At 35.7% G+C, this 25798-nt stretch overlaps 3 protein-coding genes and 1 pseudogene across 5 annotated transcripts; 3 read left to right on the forward strand and 1 right to left on the reverse strand.

Moving 5' to 3' along the window:
* Positions 1-1699, forward strand: part of LOC129580377 (nuclear pore complex protein DDB_G0274915-like) — a 3898-nt pseudogene extending 2199 nt beyond the window's left edge.
* Positions 1700-1895: 196 nt separating this feature from the next.
* Positions 1896-3368, forward strand: LOC129580335 (3-ketodihydrosphingosine reductase). Its single transcript, XM_055470665.1, has 3 exons — positions 1896-2747; positions 2835-2953; positions 3030-3368. Exons 1-3 carry the CDS (start codon positions 2081-2083, stop codon positions 3255-3257), a joined length of 1014 nt encoding a protein of 337 aa, XP_055326640.1. The 5' UTR covers positions 1896-2080; the 3' UTR covers positions 3258-3368.
* Positions 3369-3688: 320 nt separating this feature from the next.
* On the forward strand, positions 3689-23358 carry LOC129580291 (proto-oncogene tyrosine-protein kinase Src). The gene is made up of 8 exons (XM_055470590.1): positions 3689-16451; positions 18077-18447; positions 18563-19077; positions 19172-19391; positions 19518-19948; positions 20067-20262; positions 20348-20434; positions 20525-23358. Exons 1-8 carry the CDS (start codon positions 15785-15787, stop codon positions 20699-20701), a joined length of 2664 nt encoding a protein of 887 aa, XP_055326565.1. The 5' UTR covers positions 3689-15784; the 3' UTR covers positions 20702-23358.
* A 107-nt stretch (positions 23359-23465) lies between these two features.
* Positions 23466-25783, reverse strand: LOC129580349 (methyl-CpG-binding domain protein 2). Of its 3 annotated transcripts, XM_055470689.1 has the most exons (4): positions 25462-25783; positions 24976-25230; positions 24295-24466; positions 23466-24225 (listed from the first exon to the last, which is right to left on the reverse strand). In XM_055470689.1, exons 1-4 carry the CDS (start codon positions 25581-25583, stop codon positions 23911-23913), a joined length of 864 nt encoding a protein of 287 aa, XP_055326664.1. In that variant the 5' UTR covers positions 25584-25783; the 3' UTR covers positions 23466-23910. The 3 variants fall into 3 exon arrangements, with proteins under 3 accessions (XP_055326664.1, XP_055326673.1, XP_055326681.1); XM_055470698.1 differs by lacking the exon at positions 24976-25230 and having other exon boundaries at positions 24295-24469; positions 25462-25770; XM_055470706.1 differs by lacking the exon at positions 24976-25230 and having other exon boundaries at positions 25462-25608.
* Positions 25784-25798: the final 15 nt, after the last annotated feature.

The following is a 25798-nucleotide window of genomic DNA, read 5'->3' on the forward strand; positions in this document are numbered from 1 at the left end:
GTCCACCAACGTTTACATCGTCTTTGGCTGCAAAACCGGCCACAACGGAAGCCGTGCCAACTTCAAAGGTGGAAGAAACCAAAGCAGCCGCACCGACTTTCTCATTTGGACTGGCTAAATCAACTGGTAATACCACATTGCCTTCGTTTGCTCCACCCACATTTGGCTCGAACACACAGGCCAAAACAGAAACGACCACAACTCTATCGAGTAGTGTGCTAGCGACATCTGCTCCTCCTGCATACAATTTTGGGAGCCCAGCAACAAAACCAGCTGCATTGCCTGCAAACACAGGAATTTCATTCGGTATTCCAAGCAGCAGTGTGGCCAGTACAACCACAAATACACTTGGCACTTCTAGTACAGGCACAGGCCTATTCGGATTTGGAGCGGTAGCTAAAACGACCACTCCTTCAGCCGCGACAATCACAAGCACCCCTGCTACCAATGCATTTGTTTTCGGTTCCGGGCCCGGTGCAAATGCTACGGCCACACCGGCTCCTACATTCGGACTCACAAACACCAATGTTACCACCGCAAGTGGAACCACAACTTTAAATCAAGCATCATTTTCGTTTGGAGCTACAGCAAACACCAGCAAACCAGGTAATTTCAGAATGAAAATAGTTATTTTCAACTTCTATTCAATACTAATTGGGCAAAACAATTTCAGAAACGGGCGCTTTTCAATTCGGAAACACCACAACAAATGCTACAACTTCACCACTAGCATTTGGTTCTCCGTCTCCGTCTGCTGGCACAGCAGCTCCATCGACTGGATTATTCGGAACAGCGAACACAACCAACCCAACTTCGACCACTCAAAGTGCATTCGGAGCGTTCGGAGCAAATAAGCCGAATACAGATGCCAAACCATTATTCGGAACGGCAACCACACAACCGAACAGTTTTGGGTCATTTTCCGCTCCGAAATTTGGCGATAAAAACGCAACACCAACCTTTGGCGGTATTTTGAGTAGTACTGTAACAGCGACCAGTTCAACGAGTATATTTGGAAGCTCTCAAGCGGCCCCTGTTTTTGGCACTGCAACCGATCAGAACGCAAATACTCCAGTTCTCGGCAGCCAAAATCAAACAAACACATTTGGCAAACCAACAATGGCGACCAATCCGAGTCAAAAATCGAATAGTGCATTTGGATCGCAGGCTACTGGTGGGTTTGCTTTCGGTCAAAATGCTTCACAACCACCAGCGACTACAGCATCGACTGGGGTCTTCGGCACTTCAAACACAAACACAACACCCGATTCTGCATTTGGAAACCAAGCAGAAACAAAACCAGCACCATTTTCATTCTCATCAAACATCGGTAATGTTTTATCTTAGAGCGCAAGAGTTTGAGTGCAAGAGCAATTCTAATGATGATATGTTTTAATTTTTCTTTGCACAGGATCATCGTTTTCATTCGGCTCAGCCAACAGCCAACCAGAAACAGCAAAACTGTTCAACTTCGGTGGACCAGCAACGGCTCCAGCTGCAGTCCCAACAACATTCTCATTTAATTCATCGCTACAGCCACCGGCAAACACTTGCAGCATAAGACTGGGCAGTGGAACGTACACAGTGAAAACTGGTCGGCCAATGCGAACCTCCGTAAGACGAATGAAATAAGCCCTTTGTATTTACGTATTAATTGCGATTTTCTTATTTTTGTGCTATAATTTCAAAGAAATAAAAATATTTTCATTTTAAAAATTAATAAAACAAATTCTGTAAAATTTTCATTTTACTTCGGAAATTCAAAACAGTTATAAAATGTTATAATTTCAAATTTTGTTTTCTGGATACGTTTCAGTTCCATATCTTTCCATTTCATGACATCATATGTTACTTGTTAAACTTGGCATTTATATAAACAAACATTTGTTGAGATCATAACCTCAAATGCATTTCAATTGAACGAAAGCGGCATGAATAATAAAAATGGAATGTCATACGTAGTTATCACAGTATCTTTGGCTGTCACTATCGTTTGGTAGTGAGTTAAGGTGTATCTTCGCCAAATAGCAGTAAAAAATCAAATTAATCAAAAGTAAGAAAAATATTTCCTGGAAACACAATGACTCTTCTCATAGAAACTGGATTGGTTGTTGCTATTCTGGTAATTGTCCATATTGCGATTTATCAGTGGGTAAGCAAAAAGCCATTACGATCAATTCGAGACCGACATGTTGTGATAACCGGTGGCTCGCAAGGCATTGGATTTTGGATTGCGGTCAATTGCGTAAAATTGGGTGCTCATGTCACAATAATAGCCCGCAGTGTTGAAAAGCTGGAGTCAGCATTGGAAAAGATAAAGTTGCACCGCGTCAACGATAAGCAATTGATTCAGTATCGTTCGATTGATCTGTCAAAAAGTTATGACAGTGTCAAAAATGCACTAAGCGCACTGGAGGAAGATACTGCGCCAATTTACATGCTGGTGAACTGTGCTGGCGGAGCAATTTGCGGAAGAGTAGATGAAATATCACCCGATGACGCAGTTTATTTGATGAACATCAACTATTACTCCGTGTACTATCCGACGCGTTATGTGCTCACGAAATTCAAAGAAACTGGAGATGGGATCATCACTATTACGGCGTCACAAGCCTCTCTCGTGGGAATCTACGGCTACGGACCATATACAGCAGCCAAGTTTGCATTACGCGGTTTAGCTGAAACCATTGCCATGGAAGTGTCGAACACCAATATATCCATTACATTGGCATTACCGGCCGATACAGGTAAATTGGAATTGATTGAAAGCCCAAGCTCTTTACTTAGAGTTTTTCTTTTCGAGTGAAAACTAACACAACTAAACATGATTCTAGATACACCTGGATTTGAAAATGAGAACCGAACCAAGCCAGAAGAAACAAAAATCATTTCAGGAGGAGGCGGATTGGCAAAGCCAGAAGATATGGCTCATAAGATTTTAACCGATTCATTGGTAAAAAAAGAATGATGCTGTGCAAATGAGTCAAATTGAAAGTAACATTTAAAAAATGCTTCGATTCTTTTTCTAGAGTGGAAATTTCATCTCGATATTCGGATTTGAAAGTTGGATGCTAACGATAATTTGCTCTGGAATGTCGCCGTGGGGTGGATTTTTGTTTAATGTGTTGCAGTCGATAATTTTGGGCCCACTTCGAATTGTGGCATATGGAATTCAATGGCATTTCCGAAATGTTGTCAAAACGTGCGCACAAAAACGAGCATTGGACGCGACAGCAACCTCAAAGAAGAATGAATAAACATTGCATTGAAAGTCACACAACAAAGTGCCTAATTAGTAATATTTTCCATGGACTCATGTACCAAAATTATTTTACAAATACACAACAGCTTTTTAATTCGCTTTAAAATTGTTATCTATTTCATGATATCATGCACATTGTTCCAGCTGGTCACTTTATGTATTGTCATATAACACATTCAAAAGTGGCTATAGGCTTGAAATGCCAAATAGGCTTTCGAGCAGTTGGATAGTATGACGCGATTGTCGCAACAGCAACACTACTCCAGAAATGAAATGTATACACCAACATAAACATAAACACACGCACACGCACGCAATATGCATACACCTATGCACGATACAGTGTGAGTGAATAAAGATGGCGGGCTTTCGAACATCGAAACACCAAAATACTATTTGCCATCGAATGTGAGTTTTGTATATTGAGTGAGAAATGCAGTAGCGTAGTATATGTATGAATAATTTCTGTGTTCTTCTCTCTCACCCATCAAATGTGTTACACTTGAACAGTCGAATCTATTGAGAACAAATTGCGTTGCAAACATCATCTCGACGAAAAATGTTTACGGAATTGTGTGCGAATTTTTGTGTGATATTTTCGTGTTTTCATTGACAAATTGGCAGCGAAAAAAAAATACACACCATTTTTGTTTTCTTCAAATACAAAACAAGACCCATTCAATAGTAATAGTTGGATTGTTATAGTGAATGAATTGCAGGAACAAGTCAAAAAAAAAATCCGTGAGCCCAACGAGAGAAAATACACGAGTGAAGGTGTGTAAAATCCATGAAAACTGTGTATAGTGTATGAATATGCATACAAAATAAATCTGAGTACGCACCACGTATCGGGAAAAAGGAAAATAAAATTCGATCCCAAATGTATACATAGAAAACGGAAAAAGGAAGAAGAAGAATTCGGTAGTAGCACCCGAAAAAAAAATCGTGAGGTGTGTTTTGTTGTCGCTTATATGCGTACAAGTGCATTTCAAATCTCGGTGGGTTTTTTAAATTACAAAATCACAAGGAAAACAAAGTGAAAACTTTCTGTTTTTCTTTATTGGTGACGGATTAAAATTTTTGTCTATTTGGACAACAATGCGAGAAAAAAAAACTTGAATGTTTAAATTATTGTGTAGTTTGATTGACTTGGAGGCATAGAAGTTAGACAACATTTGTGTTGAATGCAAGGAAAAATAAATTTATTGCAATCAGTGATTGTTTTGCGTGAGAAATAAAGAAAAACATTAAACAAGTGAATTGATTGAATGGATGACAGATTTACAATCGTTTTTTTGTGTCTAATGTGAATGAAAAGAGAAAAAAAAAATTACGCCCAGAAACGAGAGTTATCTACAGTAGTATGTCATCCAGCAAGGGGAAACATTAGCTAAAATATATGTATTAAAACGACTTAGCGACCACAAAATACAGATTCTCGCAGCCTGGAACGATTTAAGTGAAATAGGAAGTAAGTAATAAGACTTCAAATTACTCAGTGTATTTGTTTTTTTCCCTTTGCATATTTCCGTGTGGTGTTTGAGCAACTTATGCGTTGGCCTATAATTGGATTTGTTCCTTATTTTTATTTTTTTGAGTAAGTTTAATTCTTAAAAGAGACACAGAGAGAAAGAGAAAAAAAAATTCGTTTCTTATTATCTGTGGGTTTACTCATTTCATGACGACACCGTGGCGGTGTCGTTGGCCACGGATTTCAGTATTATGACAATTGATTTCTTTTCACGTATTCACCACCATCATCATCATCATCGTATCGATGTTATTCGCGTGTATATTACTCCCATTCGAATAAGACAGATGACGAATCACGTACACAATCGTAAATGCAAAAAATAAAACCAATCTGAAGACATACCAATTGGTATGTGGTAACTTTGGCATTTCTCTAGTCAATTCATTTCGTTTCGTACATTGTTTTTATATACGTACAATGAGAAACGCAAATATTTTATTACGTTTCATGAACGGTAGTTTCAGATATATTTGCATAAGTCAGAAAAAAAAAGTGTTCAATAAGTGAATGAGTGTGTGTGTGTGCAAGAGTAATGAACATGTGTGAACTGAGCTTTGTTCTTTCTTTTCTTTTTAATTTTTATGGTTTCAAATGTGTACAGTAGTACACATATTTATTAGACTATTAGGTCATTGCTATCTATCTGTCTTCGGTTATTTTTAGAGCTGTGTGCGTTCTGCAGACGAGCGACGGTAAATAAAGATTAGCATGAATGCAGCAATTTACTGGGTGAATATAGAGCGATATCGTTGCAGTTAAAAGCGACAAATTAAATTCATCTTTATTGAATGATCACCTCATTCTAGAAAAGACATCTCATATGTGAAGTGAAAAATAGAACAGCCTACCGAACGGAAAAAAAAACGATTCTGTTTTAAGAAGAAGGCAAAAAGACGATTTGTGAAGTAACACAAAAATATTAAGCCTATTATTTGATATATTCACCGGCCGTATCGTTTTTTGAGTTAATACAATCGGGACGCTGATGAAATAAGACTATAAATTTGAATGAATGAACGGTTGTAGAAAGGAATTTCTGAGAATTCAGAAATAGACAATTCCACCGAAATCATCACTTATTAGGTCAAAATGAATTCACACAAACACCCAAATTATGAAGATGAATCGAAAAAAATTACGCTGAATTCCGAACGACTGACAGCCTATCGTCGCACAACGTTGATTTTGAGATACTACTTTTTGATGCTAGCGGACTCTCAGCTCGGAAAATTGTACAAGATATGAATGTTCACAGTGGCAAACATCATTTCGGTTCGTTAGATTTTCTTTGAAAACAAACCGGTAAATAATATCTAGGTATAAACGAGTTCAGTTTGTCTAAAAATTACTATTGACATGGATTAGAAGGCTAATTTGTGTATTGTGCACCGATCAGGTCAAATGTATCCACAATCATTGGTCAAATTAGAGAAAAATCGGAGAAGAGCGTGAGTGTGAAAGAGTTTACTCTTCAAAACAGATTAAAAGGTGAAAACATCTATAATAGTTGATAATCGGCAAGGCTGATTTTCCAAAGAAAACTAAATGCAAGACAATTAAGCGCATTTGTCAATGCAAATAATGTGCGTGTGTGTGTGTGCAGCATGACTGCATTAGTTCGCGCACATAGATAGATCCAATATTCCGGTCACCGTGTGCTGTGCCGAAAAATGAACACAATGAAAACCACTCACTATCATTGGAGTGTATAAAAATAAATATATAGGTAATACGTAAGACCAGAAGACAGGAATTTCAAAATAATAGTAATAACAATAATAAACAAAGTCGAACCAACATAACAAACACAGTGCTTAGTGCATACGAAAGCGATTCGGTCGAGTAAAGTGTAGAGGAAAAAAATAAAATGAAAAAAAAGAACAAGTTACATCTTTTACACGACACAACCAAAAACAAAATGTATTCGAGAAAAGAGACAAGTCAACAAGGAAAACAACACATTTGCCCATGGTATGGGCTGCGGAATGTTCGAATCTGAACGTTTGTCTTAATATTGAATGCGTTTTTCTCTCTCTCATTCGGTCTTTTTCTTTTTTTGTTGCTGTTGTTGTCGATCGTGCATTTGTATTTGTGGCTGGTAAGAGTAAATGGAAACAGAAAACTGAAAGAATCTGATGAATTAAATGCGCGGCAGTAAGAAGAAGGAGAGAGAGGTGTTTCGATCGACATACCGCGCGTATTTTATACAAATAAAATCGTATTTTCGTGTTGATATTCGGTTTTATTTTTCGTTTTCTTCGAGTAATCAGCTTCCGTTGTATGTGTAAAGGTATTCGACAGAAATGTATTTTTTTTTCTTTCTTCTTCTCATTTCTTTCGTCTTGCACGATCATCTCAGACGAAACGCACCAACATATAGACATAAACACACAGACAGACGCGCTCACCTGAAGCAATGTAATATCTTCAGTCATTTCATTTTGTGCTTTCGTTTCTTTTCCTCTGCTTTTTATCTTCACCAAAAGATACATGTTTTACACATATCTCGTGTGTGCTTCGATTTTATTTTTATTTTTTTCTCTTCTTAATTGAAAAATATGAAATTTTCGTAAATTTTTTTTTCTTTTCTCTCTCTCTCTCTCTCTTTCTCCCTCGCCATCTTCCACTCTCTCCATTCAGCATATATGCTGCATATACATATATACATGAATGCATTATCGTCTTTATGTATTTGTTTCGCGCTCAACTGTCCTCATATTTGGAATAGTTCTTGTGCATCCGCCTTTTTCATCAATCACTTCAATATAAAGAATCTAGAGTAACAAGTAACCACTTTTTTCCCTCCACATCTCTTCCTCAATCGTTCTAATGTGAATAATGGGATTTAATTTAATTCAATTTAACCCAACTCTTCTTCGAGAAATGTTGCTCTGATCTCATTTTTGCATAGTAAAAATGGAACATTTCGATATTGATACAATTGCTGGATGCTGTTAACTCTGCTAAACGAGTTTTATTCTCTCTCTATCTCTCCCGCTCTCCTTTCCAAAGATCAATTGTGAGCGATCATATAATCTAGACGAAGATTTGTTTTCTTTTTTTTTTGCAGTTTTAGATATATATATTTCTGCCTTATTAATCAATTGAATTAATTTAAAAATACACACCGAGTATGATGTTCCCATTTGAGAGCAGAGTTCGGTTTACTTGCGGCTTGATGATTTAAATTTCATTAACAAAACTGCGAACCAATTCATCGCACACAACGAAATGTATACACGTACATTTGAACATTTAACTAGAAAAAAAAACGTTCACGAATTAAAATCACTTTGCATTCGTAATACTGTCGTATACATTTTCAATATTGTGACCGAATCATGTGTACGCGAGCTATTATCCGTATTCCTTCGTTGCTCATATGTGTCTGTTACCCAATGTCGATTTATATTATGGGATTTGTGTGATGTTTGCGTGGACATTTATTTCGTGCCGTGCTGTGTTTGTGTGACGAAATGATAATTCGAGACATGCAATTTGTAAAATTGACCTTGTGTTAATCGTAGACACACCAAAACACGCACAAATACTTTCAACTCTTGAAATGTCAGAATGAACGAATGTGAACAGAGAGCGAGCGAAAAAAGTAAGGTGTGTTGTGATTTAGAGAGCCATCTCATATGTACAATTGATGATTTCATTCGGTCGTTCCGATTCATTTCCATAATTAAAGTGATACGAAATTAAAATGAAAGAAGATACGAAGCACATTAAAACCACATTATCTAGAGCAGAGGGAATAGAATGCTCTTTCATTTGAACATCGAATTAATCGAGGGAAATGATAATAACAAAAAAGCATGTTTTGAATAGCATCTCCACACCATAGAGCCCGTATAAAATAAAACCATTGATTTATTCATTTGGAAATGTTTGTGAATGAAATTTTATTATTTATGTCTCGACTCAAAAGTGATGAAATTTTGCGAACTGTCCAGATTTTTAGCTGCGTCAGCTTTTTTATTTTTCTTCCAGAATATACATTCTATAAGCACATTTGGCATTTTTGCGATGATTGCGATGTGGCATATCATTCATAAGAAACTAACTCGAAAATTACATCATCAATCCAAGTGAAATGACTAATAAAGTAGGAATCTTCAATGTTCTTGGTACATTAACCGCAGTTGTGTTCGTTTGGTTTTTTTTCCTTAGCCATAGATGCTGTGCTGATTTAATTAAATTGGTTTTTGCGATGACTCTTCTTATGCATTTGATCAATTTAAATGATTGGAATTGTTCCAGTTGTGGCTCATAATAAACGGTTTTATGCAAACATTTGCTAGTTATGATGGAAAAATCAGAATAATGAATCTAGTTTGAATCCAATGGAAATATGCGCTGATGAGCGATATCTTAATCCGATACAATCCTTTATTTAATTGTTGATATTCTTTCGTTTCTATCGTTTTCGAGCTCACCTCGTCGATTTGCAGACGAATGAGCTATTTTTGCTCATTGCAGTCATAACCTTAGTAGTAATTTTACAGCGGAAAACAGCGGTAGCAGCAGCGGCTGCTACTTGCAATGATCGTAATCAACTACCATCGCCCTAATGAAATAATGGAAACAATAGAGAGCAATTATTTCAATTGAAAAGTGACCTTAAATTTTGATTGTCGTGAGTAATCATGAAATAATTTAAAATTGTTTTGGTTATTATGCTCATTTCGGACTTTGCACAAGCCCCAAGTCAGGCAATCCACATATATTTTTGTTTTGTTTCATTAACAAATTTCTAAATAAAATTGATTGACGCCAAATCAAGGCGCATTTTTGCCCGCAACGAAAACAAAAACCGCTACACATATAAAATGCAATGAAAATGCAAACAAATCAATGAATTTGTTTGTTGTACATACTTAACCAACAATTGTTTGCTCATTTTCTGATGAAATTAATTTGAAATGTGTTTGTTTTTATCGAAAGGAAAAAAATCCGCGCAAAAAAATAACTATTAAAAGCAACAGTTTAAAACTGAAATGCGATATAGAAAATAAAACAAAGAAAAACTACACATGCATTGACCGATGCATTTAATTTTCGGTAGCTGTAGCCATAGAACTTGTATTTACTATCTGCGTTTTGCGCAGGCGTCACGCTAAAATGCTTTTTCCGTTAGTTCGCTCAAAATAATAATAGTATATTCCGAACAATAATGTATGCAATTGTTTTGTAGAATTGTTCGAGCACATTACGAGGTATTCTATTGAAAGCTGAACACAGAAAAAAAAACAAAACAAAAACATCGATTCACCGCTGCATTGTTCATGCGAGCGCTTCGTACATGTGTCGGCTTCAAAATGAAATGCCAATCAACATTCACTTTAGCCTGAAAAAGTCATTCATGAACGAAAAACAGCAACAATGTATTGAGACTTTAAAGTGGATTTTCCACCATCAGAACGATTCGATTGATTTTTACACGATTGAGAATGGATGATGTAAACACAGACATAGCTATCAAACTGGATACCGCCGGTTTGCGAAATCGCAAACACTACAAAATAAGCTTTGCGTAATGGTTAAAACTGATTTATTGAGATATGATGGCCAAAACAGAAATATTTCATTTTATTGCCGTAAGTTTTCTTTCAATGCGCTTCGGTTTCGCTATCAAAATTAGTCGTCCATTAGGGACGAGGGCGATGAGTTTGAGCTGAAAAAATAAAGAAATGCCTTCATTTGAAAGCAAACGAAAATGAGCATTCGTTCCATGTATTTCAAAAGATGGCTATTGCTATTTGATTTTCGCAACTCATCCTTTTCTTAAAAAAAAAAAACGAAAGGAATTTTCGAGGATCGCCAGACTCATCTGCATTCCAACCTTGCTTATGTCCAAATGGTTATCTTTACTTTCAAAATCACATGTAAACTACGTTCACGTATATATACCATTTTTCACCCGTGCCGTATTCACTCCATTCAAGCATACACACAAACTCTCGCTTATGCCTCTCTCGTTTACCATCAATGCTGCGAGATCAAGTCCATGATTCACTTCACCGCACACTGGCTCGCACCAATACACGTAGCTAGCCACTGTCGGAATCTGCTTTTACGTCGCGCTTATTTACGATGCAAAATGATCAGCGCGAGTTAAATGGTTGTATGGGTTGTGCATGTCTTTGGATCACTTTCAATCGCTCAACTACTGCAACAACCCAGAAATTTTATGCTATACCAGCTACTAATGTTACACACCGCCACTGCTTGTATACCGTTTTGATTTTTATTTTCGTTTTTTTTCCTCTTTATTTTCGTTGTTGTTGTTCATGTTTCTATTTTTCGCGAGGTTTTCCATTACTTGATTGAGCGTAGTATTACTCGAGCTCTTCACATGAGCAGTACCACAGTTTTTCGATCTTTATTTTATGTTTTTTATTTATTTTTCTCTCTCTGTTTTCTGATTGGTGTATTTTGTTGTTTATCACGAACATTTATCGTTTCCGCGCACTTTATCATAATTTCCGTTCACTCGAAAATTTATTTAGCTATCAACCGGTGTTCCATAGCGAATCAATCGATTGATTGAAGTGAAGATGAAAAGAAAAAAATAAAACATGCCGTGAGGATGAAAGAGAGAGAGAGAAAAACAAGAGAATTGTTTTGTGTGTTCCATGCGAAAATTTGAATCAACATCTCAAATGAAGTGAAATAGAAAATTGCTGTATTTACTGCGAGATAAAAATAAACTTTCAGCTACGTTTAAGTGTAATAATAAATGGCATTAAGACTAGAAAATAGATGTTTTCGATAGAGAAACAATTGTGGAAATCTGTATTTTGATTTTGAGTTTAATGGCAAAGCAAACGAAACATTTTTAAAATAAAAAGCGTCAAAATCGAAAGTGTATCGAATATCAAGAGAAGCGTCGACAATTGATTGGTTTAAAATTGGTGTTTTTCGAATTAATAAAATCAAATTGTTCGGAACGAAAAAAAAAATTGAACTTTTACCGAATTTCCTATGGTATAATTTCGTGATGGCCAAATTGTGGGAAAATTGCTTCGTGCATACAGAGTGTGTCATGGCAATTTATTGCACAGTGAATTTACATCCATTTACATATTGAATGACGTTAGTCTAATCAAACTACATATGTCCTGTGTAGATTCTCTGCGAAATCTCTTATCTTGTTTTATAAAAGTCAATTTTTCGTTAAACCTGCCTATAAAACCGTTTCTCAATTAGCGTCATTTAATTGGTCATTTTTTCACCTTCACGACCAACACACATGCTCATTAATTACCTCTCGGCAATTTCGAATACACGCCTCTTGTGGACAATTGATTGTAAATTATTCGAACAAAAAAGTTAACCAATAAAATGTGTTCAGTACACTTTCTGAATATAAAATTCGTGTTGGAGAAGTGATAAAACCGATTGGCTGAGGTGTTGCTGTGAGAAAAAAAAGTTTTAGCGAATGACACACACACACAAACTAAGTTTGCATGTTATAAAGAAAAACTACGGTTTAGTTTCAAAACCATTTTTTGTTGTCTTGTTCCCAAACTTATAATGAATTAAAGAGAAAACGCGCTTGATTGTGCGAACCATTGTGAGCAAGTGAGCATAGACCACATGTTGCGATAAATAGATAACACTTAAACTGAATTTAAGCGAGAGAAAAAAAGCGTAACCGAGAAAGAAAAATGACTAAATGAACAGCGACGACGACGAAGACGACGACAATCATCATATACAATAGTTCATCGTTAAAAATTCATTTATAGTGAATAGTACACATTCAATTTAATTTGATCGAGAGAGCGTGTGAGCTTCTTAAGGTGTGCGTATGGGCGCGCGCGCGAGCATTCACTGTTTCTTTTTTCTTAATTGCGATTATGATCAGTTAAGGCTAAATAGAATACAACAGCGATTAAAAACGCGCGCATACACACATGGTACACAAAAAATAGCGATCCGACACATAATAAACGATCTAAACATTGAATGGAGGAAAAGTGAATAAGCCGTAGAAACAAAAGAAACATGCTGCAAATGTCAAATGAGTATGCATTATAAAATGAGGCGGAGAAGAGAAGAGAGAGAGAGAGAGAAAGAGAGAAAGAGAGAGAGAGGGAGAGAGAGAGAGAGAGAGAGAGAGAGAGAGAGAGAGAGAAATAACGAAGTCCATGAGTAGAAATCGCGAACAGTCGAACGGATTGAAAACAGCTAACGATAGAGCTGATTGACCTACCAAAGCCATACACACCGGTGCAGGCAGTTTCGCTTGTTCTTTTTTTGTGTGTGTTATAGATAGTCTTTTGTATTGGCGCTTTATCGTTTGTCCATTCAATTTCCTTGGATTGTTTTTCGTTTTGGATTTTATCATCTTCGTCGCGCTTTCAGTGGATTTTTAGTGCACCAACCTCTGAGCCAACTGACAAAACGTTGCGGTAAAGTTTCACTTGACCGCGGTCAATCGTTTCCATTATATAGTTTTCTCTCCGCAAACCGATCCAATGCTAGTCAATGGGCTATATCATTATTCATATTGCCATTTGATGTTTTTTTTCTCCACTATCTTTGGCGAAAAATGCGAAAACGATCCAATTTCAAAAATTTCTAATCTGTATTTGCCTACCTATTACACATGCACTCAGCTCTAGACCTTCGTTTTCAATTATGCATTGAGACAGACAGATAGGTCGGAGCAAATACCGTAAAACATCTAATCAATGTAAACAAATTCGCTTTCGACGTTCTAGTCGTGTTTTACGTTTGTTGTTTTTATCATTGCGAACGGAGAGTGGAATACAATATGAATAGCGTTAACCTAGCTTTCACTTACTTAAAATTTAAATCTTTTTTTTTTACTACACTGCGTGTATTTTTAATTAGCTTGGTATCACGAGCTACCGCTGCTCAAAATTTGCGGCTGGTTCATTTCTGAACAAAACGCCGAAAGAGGATTCGAAACCAAGTTTTAAATATCTTTTGATTTGATAGGATTTACATGTTTATTAAAACTCAAAGCATGATAAAAACAACGTGGAGCGGAAGACAGAAAGAAAAGTTATTGAAACGAAGACAAAGTGATTGACATCGTTGGCTAGCTGTCGCGCAGCCAGTTTGCCATAAATTGATATATGCTGGTATAAGGTGAGGTGGAGAGAAAACAAAAAACAATGCGCTCTGTTTAGACGCACTTGGTTAGTCTAATTGGCGTTGCGTGTGCAATGTGCATCGATTGAATTGCGTATGACTCCGGGAAATCTTAGTTTTTATTCGGTTGCTTATTCTGAAACCGCCAATCATACTGGCATCGTACACATTTCGCAGCAACAGTTTTTTTAATGTTGTTTTTGTTGTTCGTAATCAAATGCTTATGGCTAGTAACTCTTGTGCGACGCGTGACATTTTGACTTATAAGCACTTGCATGACAAGATACAATTTTTTATTTACCCCATACCTATTCGAATCTATGTCGCACACACAATTCTCAAATGTAATTGAATACTAGTGCACGCCTTTCTATTTGCAATTCGCTGACATCTTTCCGAGAAAAATGATGTCCACTTGCAACAGAGAGTATTTATGGAATTGTAAGCAATATGCGATATCATTGTCGTAGCCAGTTGTTCAAACAAAAGTGTTTCAAACAACAACAACAATAAAAAAAACACCGATATTTAGGTCTTTTGTTGTTCGTCTCACAAACACACACAAAACATTGCGGTAATTGTTTTAATTGATGTGAAAACAAAGCACAATATTGGTGCCTTTTATTTTTCATATGAGATCTGTTATCAAGATTTCGTCAAAATGTAAGCCATAAAAATGGCTATCAATATGAAATACGAATGTGTTCAGTAACAATTTATCTACGGAACGCTAAAGGCACGCGAATTCTCATTTTTTTTTGTGTTGACGAAAGTCAGATTTATACATCTATACATGGACTGTAGTTTCATTCTAATTGATAACATTTCTCTTCCCTATTCTTATCAACCGGAAAAATAAATAATTTTGTTGCGACTCAAAATACAAGATTTACAAGCGCTGATTTCAGTCGCTTGCTTCCGGGAAATTGAATAAAATCCGCATAAATCAACAAATCATCTTTTTGCTTGAATATTTTAAGAGAAAAATTCTCGCCTGTTTGTTGCTTTTGACACAATTCAGTCTGTTGATTTATGCAAGAAGGAAAAAAAATTAATTGAAATATGCTTTAATGCGCACACACATAAAAAGAGTGATAAGAAAACTCATAATTGGAAAGTTGGCTTTTATAAAGTTTATCAACGTTTGTGATATTTTTTTTTATCGCTCATGAAAAAAAAAAATCCTTGCAAATATTTCATAACATTCGAAAAGAACGGAACCATACATCTCGCATTTAATAAAATCTAATCGAAACGTTGAAAGTAAGAAAGTATAATTTATTTTTCACATTTATAGAAGAACGCAATGAACTCTTGATAAAGTATACAACGTGGAATGGATTTTACACGTATGAAAATAACAAAAAAAAAAGCATTTTGACATAATAAAAGACTGAATACAAACGAAATGAGTAAATAAAGGAGAACAGTATAGGGAGAAAGAAGAAAAAAAAATAAGCGTGACTCATAGTAAATGTTGCGATGGATGAGCAATGTGTAGAGAACGTTCATGAAATATAAATGTGGTGTGTGTGTGTGTGTTTTTTTATTGTTGTACGAGCGTAAATTGGGAGTCGGTGTAGTGACTAATTGAATGAATCAAAGCATAATTTAGAAGGACCGGCGAATGTGAGTGAAAAATAGAATGGACGAAATTAAAGTGATAAGAAAAGTATAGAGAAATTCATCGGACCCGTTTCTATGGTGGATAAGAATAAAAATCGAAAAAGTGGACAAAGCTCAAACGAAGCAGAAAAATAAAAACAGAAATAGTTTACGTTCAATTTTCGGCACGCGATGAGTGAACAGTTGTGTAATGCATGACAACTAAATGCAATTTATAAAGTAAATGCAATATGGTAACAACGATAAAAATAACATGCGATGGCGTTTTCATTCAGACAAACTCCAATCGCATTCATACGGTCGATGATCGAATTGTGACAGATTCGTCGATGAATGTAATCAATGACACGAACGGTCGCATAAGCAACGGCCATATCAACGGTTCCAACACCACCACCACCATCAGCAACAACAACAACAACAACAACAACAACAAAATCAACAGCAAATTGTCTGGTGAAATTACAAAACGAAGCATATCGGTAGACGATATCATCGATGTTGCTCCACAGTCACTTCCGAATTTGCCCATAACCAACTCGCAACCAGCACTCATATCACCACAATTGGTAAAGACACTGTCACGTATCAAAAAGACAGCGACGGCAGCGAACAGCAATAAAATTGTAATCAATAGTCTTTCATCGACATCGGTTGCATTGTCATCGGTTTCTGTGGATAAATCCATTCACAAAGTCATACGAATCGATAAAAATGGCCAATGCACTACGAAACCAATCACGTCGGATGCACGTCAATGGGATGGCTGCACAGGCAAAAAGAATGGCATAGTAAGCAACGGTTCAGCCGTTCGGCGACGCAACACATTCAAAAACTACTTAATCGAATGCAAAGAAAACATTGTTCGAAGACTATCATCGCCAACATTGCCCATCGGTTAGTACGAATACAAACGTCTATTCTAGCACTGCCTAGACACACTTACACATACACTCAAACTTTTATGAATTGAGTTGATGCTAAGTAATCACATTCGCATCGGATATTCGCACGAGTCTTCTGTTTTGTTTCAAATACACATTGGTTTCGAACGATATTCGGTATAATCAATTGGCTACTTTAAATCAAATCGTTTTGAGATTGCCACATCCTGTGTTCAGCATAATAATAGGTGAAAATGTTTCATATTTACAAGTGTTTTCAATTGTTGGCATTTTAGCGAATATGTTCGTTTTGATTTTTCGTCGGGTATTCGGCTGATTTTGCCAATATATCTCTGTGAGTGTGTATGCATGCGTAACGCACGTCTTAACACTCAAACATGAATTTAAATAACGAAACAAGTTTCGAATTAAAGCCACACTTGAATGTTGTATCGCTAAAGTTTTGACCCAGTTTTTTGTTTACTCTGAGTTTAAAATATCACAAATGATGAAAAAAAAAACGTTTTTTTTCTCTCTTCATTAAATGATATTCATCATGATTGCCATTTTTATTGGGTTTAAAGCACTTTTGTATGATTGAAAATGTTTAAAGTTTAGTTCGATTTCGATGTGGTGTATGTGGAAATGCCGCAATAGTTTCGATTTCTAATAAAGTTGCCAAGCAATAAACAATGTGAGAATGTGTGGTTAGCTTTAGCGCCTCGATTTAATGTTCATTCAACTTTTGCACTGACATTTTTTGGCATTTGTTTGTTGCAAGTGCATTGTACGCGCTAAATGGTGTGTGTCTTTCATGCATTCAACAATTCATGAAACGAATAACAATAAATAACTAATTCATCAGAAACTGTTTAATAAATCTTGTTCCGTTATAACTAGACTCTTGCTTTTTTTCATAGTATTTTTAGCCGTCTTCAGTATAGCCGTTCGACTTTTTATGGCACATCAAGTGTTTGTACCGTACATGAATGAAAACGATTATTACAGCTTATGAACCGACATTTTGCGAATTACTTCAGTTTAACTCAATTTGATAAGCCGTTGAATTGGGCAGATTCGAATGTATGGGAAAAGTTATTGTGATCTGTCCATTCAATTCATCATTTTACATTGCAATTGAGATATAGAATTAAATCGCAATCAAACTAAGCAGCTAGTCTGATATGCAGACAGAAACTTTGACTCTGACAAAACAAAACTGAATGTGTCATAGCGGTGATGATAACTTGATTTTGTATTTGAACGATATTTATTTGTTCATTCCTAAGCATTCGTTCATCAGATTTTATTTCCATTAGCAAAATTTTCCTGGAATTCAATTCCCAGATTGACTGAGTGAACTTTATTTTAGATTTTGAACGAAACTGTCAATCAAATGCATTGCTTCATCGCAATCATTTCGTTGGAATTGTACTAGATTGGCAACATGTCAGTGTGTTATTCATACTTAATTAACATTTCCAGAAAAAAATGTATCATCAATTTACTTTGATGTAGGCCGCTAACGAAATGCTCAATCACCACACTATCAGCAATGAAACGTTTTCATTTCGAGTTCATTTTATTATTTTTTTTATTAATATTTCAATGTTTTGCCTTTATCGTTGTGCCACACAGATGCCGATTCATTAGGGGCGAAGCATTCAAGGGTGATAGATTATCGAAAGTATCGTAGGAAAATCTTTCGAAGGAGAAATTCGACGGGTTCGCTTGAAGTAATGAATAGTCACGCTGTGAATTTGCAAACGTCAGGGCATCAATCAGTTGTCGTCGGTCATCATCGGGGTTTTTCACAGCCGTCAACAGTGACTAGTGGTGGTGATCCATGGTTTCTGCAGGCGCATGAAATGCCACCCACAGCACCAGCGCGTCACCATAAACGTCCCGCACCACAGCCTGGTTCTATTTTACATAATAATAATAATAACAATAATGTTGGAAGCCAAAGTAATCATCAACTGTCGCAATTGCAGCATCATCATTCAGCAGTAAGTACACATTGATTCTGTGCAACCCGTTTAACAAATTGCCGTAATGATTTATCAATTCTATTCAAAACATTCGATTTTCAAACTTTTCGTTCTTGAAACTTTTTTTTCCCAGTTAACAAACGTAAATCCACTACATTCGTCTTCCATCGCATTGGGAAATCCACAATTGAGTTTGGCTACCTCAACAAATTTATCGTCATCAACAACTGCCCTGGAACCAGCGATACAAATGGCATCGAATGCCCATTCGCCCAAGTCTCCAAATCAAATGGCCACCGTGCAGCCGCATGTACACAATGCATCACAAACAAATCAACAAACATCGCAACATGCAAACACAACCACATCATTTCGATTGAATTTGGACACAACCGATCAAGTTCCGCATATGCATCAAAACGGTGGCACAACCGCCACCGGATCCGCAGTCACTAGTCTTCATCAAGCAACACCAGTTCATGTGCCATCCGTAATGTCAACGTCATTACACAGCGGCTCTGCTGCTGCTATTCCCGGTTTCGATGCTAGTACCACCACATGGAATAGCACATCGTCGTTGTCGCCAACAATGTCATCATCGGCGGCACAACATCACCGCAAATTAGAAGTTAAACTTAACGCAATGCCGTAAGTGTTGCCAATGGTGTTTTCTTTGAAAACTAATCCCATGGTTTGAATAAAAGTCAGCGGTTCAAGCAACAATTCACTTTCATTTTTTCAGATGGTTTCACGGTAGCATCACAAGGGACGAAGCCGAACACTTGTTGCAGCCACGAGAGGATGGCTTATTTTTAGTCAGAGAGTCAACCAATTTCCCCGGCGATTACACATTATGCGTATGCTTTCAAGGAAAAGTTGAACACTATCGTGTTAAGTATTTAGATAATAAATTGACCATCGACGACGAGGAATACTTTGAGAATCTTGGCCAATTAGTTGACGTGAGTATTTCTTTTTCGGCTTCAATTTTTAATACGTTCGTTTTCCACTCAATTTAACTTTGCATTCATCAATGATTGAACACGTTTTTGTGTGTGTGTTTCTGTTTGTTTTTCTTCCAACAATAGCACTACGAAAAAGATGCAGACGGTTTGTGCACGCAATTAGTGAAATGTTTACATAAGAAGGGCAAGCAAGAGTTTTGCATAAATTCAAAAGAGTTCTTGGACAAAGGCTGGGCCATACCAGAAAGTGATTTACAATTAAGAGAAAGCATTGGCAAGGGCGAATTTGGCGATGTAATGCTTGGCATTTTGCGTGGCGAAAAAGTGGCGGTGAAAATGTTAAAAGACGATGGTGCCGCACAGAAATTCCTCGCCGAAGCATCCGTCATGACAACGCTCGAACATGAGAATCTCGTCCGTTTCATCGGTTTAGTGTTCAATAGTAAACATATATATCTGGTCACCGAATACATGAGCAAGGGCTCTCTTGTAGATTATTTACGATCACGTGGCCGACAACATATTACCAAAAAGGATCAAATCAATTTTGCATAGTGAGTCAAATCAACCCCAAATTATTTTTCAATCTTTTTCATCGGTTCCACTTTGAAGCCGTGGAACAATGCTGTTTTTCTTCAATCAAATAATGAATCAAAATGAATTCGCCCACAGTGACACTTGTTCGGGAATGGAATATTTGGAGTGTAAGAAAGTCGTTCATAGAGATCTGGCGGCGAGGAATGTCCTCATTTCCGAAGATTGTGTGGCCAAAGTGTCCGACTTTGGCCTGGCTAGAGAAGAGTGCTATAACTTAGACGTCGGTAAATTACCTATCAAATGGACAGCACCGGAAGCGCTGAAAGGAGGCGTAAGTTTAACCAAACCAAAAAAAAAGCATTGAATTTTCAAAACAAACCAAAATATCAAAATGTAATCATGTTTCCCTTTCACAGCGATTCTCTAACAAATCGGATATGTGGAGTTTTGGTATTTTACTTTGGGAAATTTACTCTTTCGGCCGAGTCCCATACCCAAGAATAGTATGTAGAATTGTTTTTATCACAGCTCGAATATTCATTAGAAATTCAACCTAACTTCAATCCAACTGACAAATTCATTATCTTCATTAGCCTCTAGCCGATGTTGTGAAGCATGTAGAAGTTGGTTATAAAATGGAAGCACCCGAAGGATGTCCACCCGAAATCTATGAAATGATGCGACAAGCATGGGATTTGAATCCGTTGCGGCGACCCACATTTCATGATCTGAAATCAAAATTATTACATTTGAAGAATATAACAACGTGAGACGAGTCGAAATTAGGCCACATTTCATATTTGCCAAGCGGAAATGAGGATTATCGATAAATTAACTATGCAAATAAGTACATTTAGTGTAGTGTTATAAAAATTTCAAAAAGAAGAGAAAGAAAAAACAAAAACAAACAAAAACATTTAAAAAAAAAACGGAATTAAAACTTATGGTATTCTGTAGACACGCAACATTTACTTTCAGCTATTGGATAATGGTTAATCGATTTTGTGTTCTCAAGAATGCGAGCATGTGGAACACTCTCGTATTTCCGAGAATTTCTGGCATTTGGTCGAAATTTTTGCATTATTTTAACATTCGACAAAGAAGAAAAAGCTATAATAGCAAAAGGAAACAATCATTTGTTGACTGGGAGGGAATTTGTGGATACAAACAACTCAAAACTACTTATATAACACACACACACACACAAACAAACACACTAATTTATTTTATTTTATATTCGTAAAATAATGGACATTTGAAAGCACGACATAATGAAGACGGTTTAATTGAATATTTCATATTAAAATATTTTAGATTTTATTTTAACGCAAACAAAAAAAAACAGAAAGTTCTTCGTAGAGTTCGTTGGTCCAGGACACAGAATCATCACGAGCGTGATAAGGTAGAAGAAGAGTGCAACACAATAATATTGACGAAAAATTTACATTTGTGAAGAAAAAAAAAACGGAGAAATCAAAATAAAAACCGAACGCATCATCGCTATTCGCTTTTATCACTACTTTTCCATCGCAATGTCATGATCATGTCTGCCGTTTCGTTATTGCATTCTCGACAGTGACAAAGCGCAAAATCTAACAAAATGTGTATGATTTAAATCTAAAAATAGGTGTTATATTGTTTTCTCTTGAAGTGTGTGTCATTCGAAATAGTAATTTAATTCATTATTATATCATATTTTGCATAATGACACATTAGTTCTTCTTTTAAATCACATTGACAAAAAATAAACCACAACATTGCATTAATGCCGTATATAGTATGCATTCAGATTGAAATTCAAATGAGGATGATTAGAAAAATGGGAGAAAAAGAAATAGAGCGGACAGATGAATTGAGCGGGCATAGTAACGCTTCTAATGTTATAGAAAATGATGTGTTTTAGAGAGAAATTAATTTTCATTAGATTGACCTTATTTATATTATTGACACACTTTACGTGTGTATGTGGAAATTGGAATCTAATTTACTTTAATCATTTTGATTTTAAATGCATACACAAATGGCAAAGCCCGTTTTGAGTATGCATTATATTTTTTTTTTTAGAAGAATTGTGCTGTTTATTTAGGATTCAGAATCATTTGGTCGAAATGTTTAAATGTCAATTATATCCCTCCAGACCGACTCTATTTAGATTTAATTCGCAATTTGACTAAAAACAAAGAGAGAAACAAATATTTCGCGTACGATGGGCAATGTCTCGTTTTTTGTACATTATGTTCTGTATTTATTTGGAGTTTATGAGACAATGATGTATTCATCGCAATGAACCAGTTTTTTTTTAGTTTAAATTTATTCGTGTATTGTAATCTGAAATGTGCATTTGGCCGAAGAATATTCCATTGAAATTGTATTGCTTCCATATTGAAATTCGCATAAATCTATTTTTTTTATCATTTAGTCATGCGCACAGGTTGTATAACGGCACTTTTGTTTCAGTTTATTGTAATTCTAAAGAAAAAAAAACGCACAATTTTTTTTTTCTTAAATTCGGAACAATCAAAATTTGTTGTAGCTAAAAAAAAATACGCAAAATTAATGACATTCAAAGTATAAAAACGGTCCAGTTAATTATCACTATTATAAAGTTGGAATACTTCTTCAATTGCGTTAAACTATTCAGAGATATGGATTGAATGGGTGAATGGTCGAGATGCCATCTGTACTGTACTGTACTGTACTTAAATCAAAGCGAGAAAACATGATAGTTGTTGTGAAAAGACGGAAATTAACTATAAAACATTTAAGAGAAAACAAATATTAGAAAATGAAGTAAAATTCAGAAGAAATTGTTGGTTTTTAATTTCGACTTCGAATATGTGCAATGAAATTAATGGGTTGAAAAAAAAATAAGATTTATGAAGAGGAACAGATGAAATGAAACGAAAACTCTATGAAAATTGAAAAATTTGCAAAACAATCTGAATGAATAATAAAAGATAATAATGAATATATATATCATCAGAAGAAAAACAAATGTTTGATCAAATGATGTAGATTTACTTGCATATTATAATCGAAAGCATAAACAGATATAGATCCATTTACAAGTTTCAAATTCAATTTAGAGAAACATGAAGACAAACGACAGAAAAGGGGAGAAAAGGCAAAGTTCAAAGAAAGTATTATACACCTGAAATCAGAGAGTAGGAGAAACAATTTTTAAATTATAATTTCACTTTAGCAAAACAAAACACAACCTGTATCACACACATTGGCTGGAATGTAACAAGTCAAAATATAGGCAGAGATTCTGATTGAGGAGAACATTTTAAATGAATAACATTTACGCAAACACGAAAAGAATACCGACAAAAAAAAATTACTATCAGTTTAAGAAAATGAACAGATAATAAAAATTATGATATACAAATTGTAATAAAATTACATAAAATATATAAAAATCAAAGCGATCGCTCGTTTCATTTGTGGGCTTTAGTTCTTTTTTCAGCATTTTTTTACATGATGAATTGATTGAAACTATTGATTAAAGGTAAGAAAAGAAAGACAATTGTATAGATTTTGGAATTTGAATCCAATCAAAATTACGATTTATTCTTAATCGAGTTATTTCATATTGACATTTTAATGATATTGTTCTTATGTGTAATGTCAGAAAGCCAAAGTTGTCGTAGATTGTGAAAATTGAATACGTTTTTCACAATCAAACCGTGAGAAAAAAAAAATGTAGAAATAAATCTTTGTAAATGTGGTTTTTCTTCTTAAAAAATCTAGGATGTTTCTTTGTAGCGTTTCACATATTTAGTTGGAGTTATCGATTTCTAAATTTGCACTGCCAAACAAATAGAATGTCCGGATGATAATTTTCCTAATTGATGTCAAAATATACACACGTGTTGAACGAAAACAAATCTTTGACGATGTGATCTAGTGAACTCTTATGTTTATCAATTGACGAATTACAAAAAAAGTATTTATATATATTTAAAAAAAAAAACGTTTAGCACTTTAATGCGTCTTGTAGTTTTTTGCGAGCGTTTGTGACGCGATCCTCTTGTCGTCGAATGTCGTCGTCATGGATTGTAACGGCATGCATGAGTGGTTGTTCTGGATTCAAAAAGACGCCAGCATTGGATGTGAGTGCTGATTTCGGTGCAGTTTGCCCGGTAATCGCTATCGTACTGTTCAGATGCAGTGCCGTTGTGACGGATTGTAGCAGCGTTCCATTGTCAACGTGCGGTCCAACGGGTTTCAAGCCACGAGGTAGCTCAATCGGGCCAAAATCATTGCCATCCATATCGCATGCATGTAAACCCTGCAACATCAAAACGAATCACATTCAAAATTCAAATCAAACCATTGAACAATAAAATAATCGACTCACCTCTAAACGCTTCTCCCAGAAGAGTTGTTTTGGCTTCTCTTGTGATGTACCATGCTTCAAATCATTTTTCACTTTGGAATCATGATTTCGATGTACTGTAACCGGTTGCTTAAAGATGGATGCTGTTTGTCGAATTGGTGGCACCAACGAAACATCCGTTCGAATACCGCGACTGCTTCAAAGAATTAAAACCAAAAGCCAAAATGATTTCGTGAACACTTTGCTCAATTATTATGAATGAGCTATATAAATATGCACATAAATGAATGAAATGATGATGTGGAAATATGTGAAATAGCAATGGAAAGGTGTGGGAAAGCATTTTAAGTGGCAAACTAAAGAGAAATAAAGCAATGAGAATGTCATAGTGTGTGAAATTGAGAGGGGGGAGGGATCTATCTGGTATTGCGATTTATCAACAAAAAAATGTTTTCTTCATAAAACTGTGTTTAGTTTCAATGCCAATGTTGTAAATTTGTTTTTGGAATCGTAGACCAAATCGTATCAATTTTTTTTTTCATAGATCAATTTTGAAGAATCGCAATCCACGGCTAAGAAGAAAAAAAGACATTGAACAGGAAAAACAAAATGAATACGCCAAATATTGTTTGGTTGCACATTACGTCACGAGACCCATCACGAGACTGATACTACCGTTTTTTTTTTTAAATTTCTGTATACCTTGATGCACCTGATGCTACAGGCGAAGGTGGGCCCATTAGCGATTCATGAATCGGACGTCGTATCGACGGTCGTTGAAATGGATTAACCATCGACTGACTGCTGCCCGATGGCTGAGATGGAGACGGAGACGAATTTGGGCTTGCATTGAGCATTTGATGACGGCCCGATTGATAATCAAACGTTGAGAGATCAATTGTTTCGCCCAATTGACGCACTAATTTTGATTTGGTTTCGACTTTACCACCACTTGGGCTATTGCAATGCACATTGGCATTGGGTTTTTTTTTTAATTGGGGGGATTTCACATTAATTATTACATGATATTTGCTTAACATTTTAAATGATTATGAAATTTTCGAACATTTTTTTCTGGTTGTTGTTTTAAATATAGCCAATGATAGATGATTGAAGCAATGAAAATGTTGCTGTTTTTGAATTTTGGCAAATTAAACAGTTTGATGAACATGGAATAGATTTAGTTACCTGTAATAATAAACATCTACTTTGCCCGCTGACAGTCCAGTTTTCCGAAGCACTTCTTCGCGTTGCCATCCCTTTGGCAGTGCATTGCAATCTGTTTTCTTTCGTTCAATAGTTATGTTCATACTGAATTTTTCTCTGCTAATTTATTGCCAATCAATTTATTTGATTGTATTCCAATGGGATTTTTTGTCGGTATAATGCTATTTTCATTCGCAAAAAAGAAAATAAATAATTCGAAAGAGTCCACTTCAATCATTAGCAAGCACAAAAACTCATTATTTTGACAGAAGCCTCTTTCAAATGAGTTTTCACTTTTTTTTTATGTCTGTGTTAGTGA

This window comes from Sitodiplosis mosellana, unplaced genomic scaffold (assembly GCF_009176505.1).
Source record: "Sitodiplosis mosellana isolate CC-2019 unplaced genomic scaffold, AAFC_SMos_1.0 Smas_scaffold_1, whole genome shotgun sequence".
In the NCBI taxonomy this organism is placed as follows: domain Eukaryota; kingdom Metazoa; phylum Arthropoda; class Insecta; order Diptera; family Cecidomyiidae; genus Sitodiplosis; species Sitodiplosis mosellana.

Coding starts and splice junctions, on each gene's coding strand:
- LOC129580335 (XM_055470665.1), top strand. CDS start 2,081: ATGACTCTTCTCATAGAAACTGGATTGGTTGTTGCTATTCTGGTAATT. Junction 2,748..2,834: donor GGCATTACCGGCCGATACAG/GTAAATTGGAAT, acceptor ACATGATTCTAG/ATACACCTGGATTTGAAAAT. Junction 2,954..3,029: donor AGATTTTAACCGATTCATTG/GTAAAAAAAGAA, acceptor TTCTTTTTCTAG/AGTGGAAATTTCATCTCGAT.
- LOC129580291 (XM_055470590.1), top strand. CDS start 15,785: ATGGTAACAACGATAAAAATAACATGCGATGGCGTTTTCATTCAGACA. Junction 19,392..19,517: donor ATCTTGGCCAATTAGTTGAC/GTGAGTATTTCT, acceptor TTCCAACAATAG/CACTACGAAAAAGATGCAGA. Junction 19,949..20,066: donor GATCAAATCAATTTTGCATA/GTGAGTCAAATC, acceptor ATTCGCCCACAG/TGACACTTGTTCGGGAATGG.
- LOC129580349 (XM_055470689.1), bottom strand. CDS start 25,583: ATGAACATAACTATTGAACGAAAGAAAACAGATTGCAATGCACTGCCA. Junction 24,467..24,975: donor GTAGCATCAGGTGCATCAAG/GTATACAGAAAT, acceptor TCTTTGAAGCAG/TCGCGGTATTCGAACGGATG. Junction 24,226..24,294: donor TCTGGGAGAAGCGTTTAGAG/GTGAGTCGATTA, acceptor TTGATGTTGCAG/GGTTTACATGCATGCGATAT.